The sequence below is a fragment of the Poecilia formosa genome, unplaced genomic scaffold, assembly GCF_000485575.1.
Source record: "Poecilia formosa unplaced genomic scaffold, Poecilia_formosa-5.1.2 Scaffold708, whole genome shotgun sequence".
NCBI classification, from domain to species: Eukaryota; Metazoa; Chordata; class Actinopteri; order Cyprinodontiformes; family Poeciliidae; genus Poecilia; species Poecilia formosa.
Genome location: NW_006800647.1, coordinates 27,926 through 37,985, shown reverse-complemented (window position 1 = coordinate 37,985; position 10,060 = coordinate 27,926). Strand labels below are relative to the sequence as shown.

Below are 10,060 nucleotides of genomic sequence, written 5' to 3'. Positions count from 1 at the left end.
CTCAGGCAGGACCGAGACGCTTATCGTAGCTCCTGGTGATAAAATCACAGAAATCAGGAAGCATCTTGGGTTTTTAAACCCTTGGAACAAAAGTAGCCTCAGAAATCTGGGCGTTCTGTCATTGGACAATCATTGCAAACTGTTAGTTGGCAACTGATTTGACCATTTAAGGAATATTTCGAAGCTGCGAGCCATTTTATCACATGATGAGTTAGAAAGTCTGTCCATTTTTATTTCTTCTCGTTCAGACTTCTGTAACGGCTTTTTAGTGGCTCTGAGTGAATCCTCCATGGCTGCAGCCGGGCTTTGAACCAGAACCCACAGAACAGATCACATAACTCCGGTTCTGGCCTCTCTGCTCTGGCTCACGGTGTATTGTAGGACTCACTTTAAAATTTGGTGTTAACTTTTAAAGCACTTCATGGTGAGGCTCCCAAATATAAATTGGACCTTCTGCAGCCTCTCTGTCCGTCCAGGTGGAGCCCCGAGGCTCTGGAACGTCTCCCTCCATCAAAGCTGCTCCGAGTCGACCGACGCATTTAAAAAGTCTCAAGACTTCAGACGGGCTTTTGGTTCATTTTGTTCATTTTAGATTCTTTTATTATTGACGTTTCCTTTGTTGTAAATCACTTTGTGATGTTTATGTCTGAAAGGTGCTATATAAATAAAATTTACTTACTTACTGTATCGCCCTCCTACCTTTATCCAGGGATCTTTCCGGGCCTCGGACTTTCTTCCGGACCAGAGTCAGAACCACAGTCTGACCCGTCTGCTTCATCACCTCCAGAACCTCCTGGTTGGTCATTCCATGGAGACTGACGTCGTCCAGCTGATGGAGAGACAAGATGGAGAGGAAAACCTGATGGGTCAGAGGTTCTGATCCCAGAGAACCGTCCCCACCAGAATCCGTCTCAAACGGATTCCAAAGCCCAGACCCGGTCAGGGACTCACAGCGAGGAGGCGGTCATGGACCCGGATGTTTCCGCTCTGGTCCGCGGCGCTGCCAGGAACCACGTGTTTCACAAACACACCCACTGCATCTGAGACAGGAAGACGACATCAGAATGCTTCATGTTCACATCTGGACCCGGGACCAGGACCAGTTCCAGGACCCGTTCCGAAACCCAGGACCGGTTCCAGGACCGACCGCCCACCTTGGCTGGTCAGTGGATTGAAGCCGACGATGGAGATGCCGAGGCTCTGGCCGTCCTTCTTGGTGAGGGGAACTTCATGGATCTCGTATCCCTCCAGGTTGGGCTGAAGCCAGAACCAGAACCGAGTAAAGAGGGTAAAACAGTTTCACGTCGTCATGACAACCATTTGAACCGAAGGCTCACCGTCTTGCTGGGCTGGCGCTGCGGCGGGGCTACAGGAGGACCTGGAGGTAAGGACGTAACGGGGGCGGAGTCAGGAAGTGGAGGAGGTACGTTAACGAAGGGGGCGGAGTCAGGAGGCGCAGGCGCAGCCGGGGCGGTGGCCGCCTGTCCTTGGGGGTCCCTGGCGATCAGCATGGTCACATGACCGCCGCAGGCTTGCAGAACCTTGACCACCTGGTCGCTGGTGAGGCCGCTGGTGGGCGTCGACCCGATGCGGAGGATGTGGTCACCTGTGCGGAGACGCCCATCCTGATTGGACAACGGGAGAGAACCCGATCAGTTGTTGTTTTGGTTCGACCTCAGGAAGAGGAAGCAGACTCACCCTGTCGGCTACGCTGTCGGGGATCACCGTTCGGACAACCACTCCGCTCGTCTTCCCGCCAACAATTCCAAAGCCCAAACCGGAGCCGTCGTTGGAAAGCTCGATCTCCTCCACATGACCCCAGAGGTCCTGCAGGAAAAAATCAGGATCAGGATCCAAATCAGGATCTGGATCCGGACTCTGCAGCTCCAGGTTTTATCAGCAAAAACCCAAAGACTTAAATCTGTAGGGATTGCAGACGGAACCAGGCAGTAAATAATCTGTCAATGTGGATAATCTGGCTGATGGGTCATCACTATTCCTGAGATCTGATTGGCTGCTGGCTGCACCTGAGCAGCAACTGCTTGGAGGTGTTTAAAGTGGGAGCCCTGCTAACTAACACACACACACACACACACACACACACACACACACCTCAGGCCGCTGTTCCGGTTCTGATTACAGCCCTGACCCGATTCAGCAGCTCCGCCTCGCAGTAACAATCCTTCCCTTCATTCCAGAACCTCAGGGAGGAGCCGATGCTCCGCTTCTCGACACAAGGTCTCAGTTTTCTCAGGAGCTGATCCATTACCGACCCAGCAGAACCAACAGCAGGTTCTCTGGGTTCCGGACCGACCCAGTTTGTCCTCGTGGAGCAGAACCAATCTAATGAACCAAGTCCATCAGAGCACAGGAAGCAAAGTCAGAACCGAAAGTTGTAGCTCTCATGCAAGTCCTTGTCTCTCTTGTCTGGTTCTGTTGGACCCGGGCCAGGTTCTGCATACCGGGCCCCCGACCCACCTGCTGCTTCATTCATGTCCCTCTCAGATCGAGGTCATGTTTACTGGAACCACGGACAGAACCGGGCCGGACACCGTGACCAGACCCAGGACTGGGCGAGAAGATGCACTAAAATGATCCGTTTGCAGAAAGCTGCATCGCCATGGCAACTTGGAGGACATGGCGACTCTGCCCGAGATGCTGACCCATGACCCCTCCATGTTGGGGGTCACAGAGCTTGTTTTGTCTCTGGAGAGCATGCAGATGTTTTCAGGGATCAAAGTTCAACAGATTTCTGCTCTAGATTATTTTTGTCAGTGAGATTAGATCAATGCTGACTGACCTCACCAGAACCGGGCCGAGGTTCTGGTACCAGCCAGAAGGTTCCAGAGAGCTGCCTTCTGATGATGATGATGATGGCCCACAAACCAATCAGCAAAGTCTTTAGAAATTACCTGAACATTTACCCCAAGCCCACTGGTGGCCCCCAAGCCCCATGGTGGCCCCCAAAGCCCCTGGTGGCCCCCAAACCCAATGGTGGCCCCCAAGCCCCATGGTGGCCCCCAAAGCCCCTGGTGGCCCCCAAACCCCATGGTGGCCCCCAAACCCAATGGTGGCCCCCAAACCCCATGGTGGCCCCCAAAGCCCCTGGTGGCCCCAAAGCCCCCTGGTGGCCCCAAAGCCCCCTGGTGGCCCCAAAGCCCCTGGTGGCCCCCAAGCCCCTAGATTAACCCTAAAGTGGGTCTGTGCGATGGCCAGCAGCGATTGAGAAATCATTTCCCGACATGGATCGCTCGTCCTCCTCTAGCCTGAAGCTCAGCCCGTCAGCAGCGCCGACTTCATTTCCTCTGACTTTGAAGTCAGTCAAAGTCAGCAGCATCACAGATCCTCACAGACAGGAGGGCTCACTCTGTTGCAGAAATGTGGCATTAAAGTCACCTCCAGGTGTGATGGGGCGCCTCCTACCAAACCCGCTTCGGTTCTGGGGAGGAGCCGGAACGACCAACACAGCAACTGACAGAACCCCTTCACCTGACCAGCAGAACCCACCAGAACTCATCAGAACCCAGCAGGACCCAGCTCCATTCCACTGACCGTGCCAACTGGCCCTTCAGCTGGACCTCCTGGTGCGACCCGGTCCCGGTCCCACTCCCGGGCCACCACTAGCTCCACGGTCTCGCCAGGCTGCTGCAGCAAGCTCAGCACCGCTTGGTGGTTCCGGCCCGGTTCCAGAGGACTGCCGTTGATCACCAGGATCTGGTCCTGCTCCTGAAGACGCCCGTCCCTGCAACAGAACCCAGGTCAGAACCAACCAGAACCACTCTTTGTGTCCGGGTGTGCCTCACCGGCCGGCGATTCCTCCCGGCTGGATGTGTTTGACGAAGACGCCGTGGCCGCCGCTTCCTGCCGGGTTCAGACCGACCACGCTGAACCCCAGGCCCCCTGAAGCGGGCCGGGTCAGAACGATCGGCTCGATCCGGCGGCCCTGCGAACAGAACCGGCTCAGTCCCGCGGCACACGTCGCCGTGACGATGACAACGCCACCGAGGCTGAACCTACCTTCGCCGCCTCCTGGATCCACTGCTGCAGGCGCTCCGTCGGGGGCGGAGCCTGAAGGGAGAGAGGCGACGAGCCATTGGTCAGGACGGAGGACGGGGCGGCGCTCATAATCAGCTGACCGCGTCTGGAGAAACTGAAGTCACTGCGAGCATCAGGAGGCAAGCTGCTGAGCTGGGGGGCGGAGGGGAGGAAGAGGAAGGAGGAGTGAGACTGTTGGGTACAGGTTTCATTAAATACTGATTTTCATCTTTTTCTGTTCTGGTGGAACCTGGTCGGTTGGATGGATGGATGGATGGATGGATGGATGGATGGATGGATGGATGGATCATCCATGGTCATCCATCCATCCAACCATCCAGGATGGTTGGATGGATGGATGTTGGATGTTTCCTGAGACGTTCAGGGCCTCTTTTCAGGAAGTGCAGCACTGAGTTGCATCAGGACAGCGAGGAGTTAGAAACAAGGCGTGGGGGTGGGGGGTGGACAGAGGCGGGGGGTAGAAGCAGAGGAAGGTTTGGAAGCGGAGCATCGATTTCCCCGAGGCGCTGCAGCTCCAGCAGCTGATGTATGAACGACCTCTCCTCTCTCGTTGTGAGGCGTATCGGTCTGCGGCTGATTGGGGCCGGGCTGACGGCGCAGGACCCAGCCGAGGCCGGGCCGTTACTCAGTCGGGACATTAGTGGCCCGTGCCTCCGTCGCCACGGTGACCTTCGCAGCACTTAGCATATGAAGGCGCCCGCTGTGGCTGCCATTACCTTAATTTGGCTGCAGGTTGTTTATTGTGAAGGCGGTGCCACAGTGGAATACAAATCAGGGCTGGTCACATGACCAGGGGGCGGGGCTACACCTGCCACTCCCAGGAGGAGGTCCTGATCCAACTGGAAACACACCAGAGTCAGACCAGCAGACCCGGCTGCTGAGATCAGAACCAAAGTTCAAATGGAAAACAACTGGAAAATAAAAACCAGACAGAAGCAGAAAAACTCCAGGAGCTGGAAGTTCCTACTCTGAGTGGAGCCCTGAAGTAATCGTGGCGACCGTTGACCCCGTGTTATCTGAACTTGAGGGGGCACAGCGATTATGCAATCAGGTCGTCCAATCAGAGACCAGACCAGATGCTGATATTGTAATTCACGGTCTGGTCCCTCTGAGCCAATCAGATTGCAGCAGGGTCACTGTAAGGGTTTTAAGAAGTAAAAGCCTAAACTCACATCTGATTGGCTGAGCCAGCATGAAGCCAGGCTTCAGCTCAAGACGTCCTCACAGGCCCCGCCCCTTTTCTCCAGCTGGTGGGCGGGGCTTAGCTTCAGACCGACCGGGATGGAGGTCCAAAAGAATCACAGTGGTCTCTGAAGGACACATGACCACTGGGTCCGAAACCCAGAAGTCAGTGGGCGGAGCTTCAACTGATCTAGTGCTTCCTGATTGGTCTGAAGTGGAACAAGGAGAGCGGCTCGGCCAATCAGAGGCGCAGGATGTGAATAAACATTCACAGAACCTGGTTCTGTTCCAGGTTCTGTACGGGTTCCGGCCGTTTCTCACCTGCTGCTGCAGCTGGCGGACGGAGTGCTGCAGCGTCAGGACGCGGCCGAACAGCGGGCTCTGCAGCGCCTCCTTCAGGCTCCCCAGGGCGGCGCTCAGGCTCCACTCCTCCCTGTGGACCAGCCGGTTCTGGAGCCGGTCCAGAGCAGCCAGAACCTGCTGGCGCTCCGCCGACGACACTGAAACAGAAAGAGCGGCAGGACTCGACAGAACCGATGAGCTGACGTGAGAACCAGAATCGGAACCAGAACCGGAATCGGGACTCACCGACGGGGACGTTGTCCAACATGGCCGTCCTGGATCCGGGCGGCACGCAGAGTCACCGGGCCGACCAGAACCTGGAGCCACAGGGAGGAATCGGGTCAGACTTAAATACTCAGGTTCTGATCTATAAACCGGGTCAGAACCATCACCAGGCTGAACAGCTACCTGCCTACATGCGCACGCGCACTGCGAGTCTGACAGTTTCTGCGTTCAGGTGGTACATCTGCAGGTAAGAGTCCAAAGCGAACCGAACCGAGCCGGGTTTACTTGTAAGACTGACAACCCAGTTCACAGAAAAGAACTTCGCAGAACCGAACCGGGTCACACACCGGAGCTCACCTGGGAGGAACCAGGAAGTGAGACAGCGCGGTTCCGATGGGCGCTGTTCGGCAGTTTAATGAGCTAAAACCGGTACCGTCCAGGTTCTGGAGCCACCGGAACTGTTCCGAGAGGTCCAGCTGGACTTCCTGCAGGTGAGGCAGGTGCGGCCAAACTTCCCTGACAGGTGAGAGAAAACCTGCTGAAACTGGTTTAAACGGCCGAACCTGAACGCAGCTTTGTTCAGCGCGAGGAGAACCATGAGGTTCTATTCCCCCCCCCAACTCACTCGAAACCGACCAACCCGAACTGACCCAGTCCGCCCGAAGCTAAATTGCTAACTCAGCTGGGCTGTCCGGACCAGAATCAGAACTGACCTTCTAGCCTTCCGACCGAACCGAACCTCCTACAGCCGCTGAGTCCACACTTGGCCGCAGAACCATCCGGAACTGGGACAGGACTCACTTCAACTGGACCCAGTTCGCCAACAGTCGCTGTGATGATGCCTTTAGGTGCCGCCGGAAATGACAAAGCTGCTGCGGTTCGTGATTTGAGCAGAGATGAACGGTCAGAGGGTTCGGTTCGGTACTTATCAGTAACTCTCTGCTGGTTCTATACCGACTGCTTCCTGTTCTTGTCAGAGTTTAATAATAATAAAAAAGTGTTTATTTGTTGTTATTGTTTTTTTTTTAAGTTTATTGTGGAAGTTTAAAACATTTTAAATAATGATGATGATGAAATAGATGGAAATAAATTATAGCTTATTTAGAATTAGTTCATCTCGCCCGGAATGTCAGCTGGAGAGGCACCAGCAACCCTCCCGAACCCACTAGGGACAAGGGTGTACAGAAGATGGATGGATGGATGGATGGATGGATAGAATTAGTTCAGATATTTTCGAATTCTTAAGGAAATAAATGTTTTAAATGTAAAAAAGAAAAAAAAATCCAAGGTTTTAGTAAATGAAATAGAGTAATAAGTAAAATAAATTTCTTAGATTACATTTCTAATAAAATTTCGTTTTTATTTAAAAAGTAAATAAAACTTAACACAAAAATAGATTTGCATTTTTCAAATATACCAAAATACACTACGTGTAAAATTGTTTGCAAATATGAGATGAATTAAAGCTGAAAAGGAAATATAGTTGCTTTAGAAAAGCACGTTTGAAACAAATATAACACTTAATTGTGGTAAAATAAATAAAAGCAATTCTCCTGCAGGTTCGGCTGACGGGAGGAGCGGCAGGACGGCTGCACCTGAACGCGTCGTTCGGCCAGAATGATGCGTTCATGTTCAGTCTGTGCTTCTTGTTCCGCCTCTTGAGAAGCACTGCAGCAGAACTTGGCCCATGTTCTCGCTGTTCCCATTCCTCTTCAGCCGAACCTTTAACCGGATCTGTGTTCAGGTCCGGTTCTGGTCCACTCTGCGGGCTGAACGGCGGGTTATGAAGCGTTGGGTTTGCTGAGATCAAAGTTTTATTTAAAAAGCTTCATTTAATCCAGAATCACCGAGAACCTACGGTTTAATCTAATCTCAGAGCTCCGATGGCCCACCGTCCTCAGGACCCTGAAGGCAACACGCTGTCACGTGATGGTTGGCTCATCATGGCGGCTCCCTTCGGACGGTTGCTACTCCTGACGCTCGTGCTGTTCTGCTGCGGTTCTGGTTGTGGTTCTGGTCTCAGAGCGGCTGAGGCTGAAGAGGCGGAGGACTGCAGACACCTGAGGCTGGGACAATATCCTTCAGTCACGTGACTCTGCTTCAGGAAGGAGCCCTTAGCTTAGCTTAGCTTAGCTTAGCATGGTGTTTTTCTGATAGTCTGTAGCTCTACGGTAGATTGACGACCTGCTGACTGAGATGAGTCTGTTGGTTCTGGTCCAGAATAACTCGGTTCTGGATCAGATGGATGACATGGTCTGATCAATAAGTCAGCAAAAGAAACGGAACAGATGAAAAAATATCTGATGATCCTAAATATTACAACATCCTAAAGGTTTTAAAGCATCTAAAGTTCTATTTTGGATTCAAGAAGCTGCTTAACTCTAATTATTCATAATTAGTTTGATTTCTTTTTGTCCATTATACTTATCAAGAAATTCAATTAAAAATAATTACCATGAATTTTATCTTTTTTTAAATTCACCGTTTTATACATAAACACAATTTCAGTTTTGACTGTTATTGTTTTAAGGTCATTTAATCTGTTATTTTATTGATCCATCAGCAGCTCGTTTGGTTTCTGAATTACATTTTAGTAAATTTGTAACCCTGAACCCGCATGGGTCCAGTTCTGGTTCCAGTTCATTAAAGCTGTGAGGTTCTGGTTCTGGTTCCTTGACCTGGTCACGTATCTGTGCAGAGACCCGAAGATCGATGAATCCACGCAGGAACCAGAGAACTGCCGGGATGGCGTGGCGTTTGGTGAGTCCGCTCCATCCAGACCCGCTTGGTTCTGGTTCTGGAATCAGTAGTAAATGTAAATAACGGTAGAAAGGAGATGCTTGGACCCATCTGGTTCTGATGGTTGGTTCGACTGAAGATGAGGAGAGAAGCAGCAGTCAGAACCAGAACCGGGTCAGAACGTGTGTCTGTCTCTGCAGTGGACTGTCTGCCCGCTCCAAACGTCACCTGCCGGCTGTCCAATGGAACCGAGGTCCGCTTCAGCGGAGACGAGGTCGGCTTCAACAGAACCGTTGCCTGCAGGAACGTGTGAGTGTTTCCGGACTGAGCCAGAACTTTATACTCACCGTCTGGTCCTGGACCCAGATAAACTGGGTCGGTTCTGGACTGGATGAGGACCAAATGTTCTGTGTTCTGTTTCCTATCAGGACCGGATATTCCTACAAGGTTGCCGTGGCGCTGTCTCTGTTCCTGGGCTGGCTGGGAGCGGACCGGTTCTACCTGGGATACCCGGCCCTCGGTACACACACAGAGACACACACAGAGACACACACAGAGACACACACACACACACAGAGACACACACACACAGACACACACACACAGAGACACACACACACACAGAGACACTCGGGTCCCAAATTAACTAAAACTGTTTTAGACTTAATGTTAATTTTTGGTAATTTTTTCTAAAAATTGAAGTTTTTTTATTTACATTTTATAGTTTCTGATAATTAATAATTGTTGTTGATTTGTCTTATTGGTGTTTTATTTGCTATATTTACATTTTTTAGTTTTTTTTGTTCCTTTATTTTATTTTTTGGAGTTAAATATTAACTATATTGATATTTCATTTATTTAAAATTTGATGTTTTATTCATGTAATTATTTTTTTATCAGTAAAAAAAATATTTTAATTTTATTTTCTGTTAGTTTTATTTTTAGTCATATTTCGCCTTTAATTACTTATTAGTAATGTTTGTTGATAAACGGGTCGGCGGTTCTGACCCGGCAGGCGGTTCTGTGTTCCAGGTCTGCTGAAGTTCTGCACCGTGGGATTCTGTGGGATCGGGACTCTGATCGACTTCATCCTGATCGCCATGCAGGTAAGTCCAGGACCAGAACCAGAACCAGAACCAGACCCCTGACTGCAGCCCCTGTTCTGCAGATGGTGGGCCCGGCGGACGGGTCCAGTTACATTGTGGATTTCTACGGCGCCCGGCTGACCCGGCTCTCCATCACCAACGAGACGTTCAGGAAGCCTCACCTGGCACTCTGATCACAGCCGGACCGGGCCGTGAGTCCAGAACTCTTGAATCCGTCAGAACCGGATGTGAGGGGCGGAGCCTGCGGGTTCCCTCCAGCCGGAGTCTGCCCGGTAACAGGTGATGCTTTGTTTCTGCAGGCGCAGCCTTCAGGTGAAAGAGGAGCAATTGCGTCTTCATCACCCGTCACATTCCTGGAGGACCGATCCAGGTGTCCATGTCCTCCATGTCCTCCATGTCCTCCATGTCCT

At 51.7% G+C, this 10,060-nt stretch overlaps 1 protein-coding gene across 1 annotated transcript in view; it reads right to left on the bottom strand.

Annotated features, from left to right (window-relative positions):
- The window catches only part of LOC103131017 (inaD-like protein), a 32,769-nt gene extending 26,831 nt beyond the window's left edge, over positions 1 to 5,938 (bottom strand). Inside the window, exons 1-10 of the mRNA XM_016666327.1 lie at positions 5,827 to 5,938; positions 5,560 to 5,738; positions 4,018 to 4,188; positions 3,804 to 3,943; positions 3,553 to 3,742; positions 1,699 to 1,827; positions 1,338 to 1,625; positions 1,155 to 1,257; positions 952 to 1,040; positions 700 to 829 (exon numbers count right to left, since the gene is read on the bottom strand). Coding sequence (XP_016521813.1) covers positions 700 to 829; positions 952 to 1,040; positions 1,155 to 1,257; positions 1,338 to 1,625; positions 1,699 to 1,827; positions 3,553 to 3,742; positions 3,804 to 3,943; positions 4,018 to 4,188; positions 5,560 to 5,738; positions 5,827 to 5,848 — 1,441 coding nt within the window. The 5' untranslated portion in view covers positions 5,849 to 5,938. The remainder of the gene's footprint in view (positions 1 to 699; positions 830 to 951; positions 1,041 to 1,154; positions 1,258 to 1,337; positions 1,626 to 1,698; positions 1,828 to 3,552; positions 3,743 to 3,803; positions 3,944 to 4,017; positions 4,189 to 5,559; positions 5,739 to 5,826) is intronic.
- Positions 5,939 to 10,060: the final 4,122 nt, after the last annotated feature.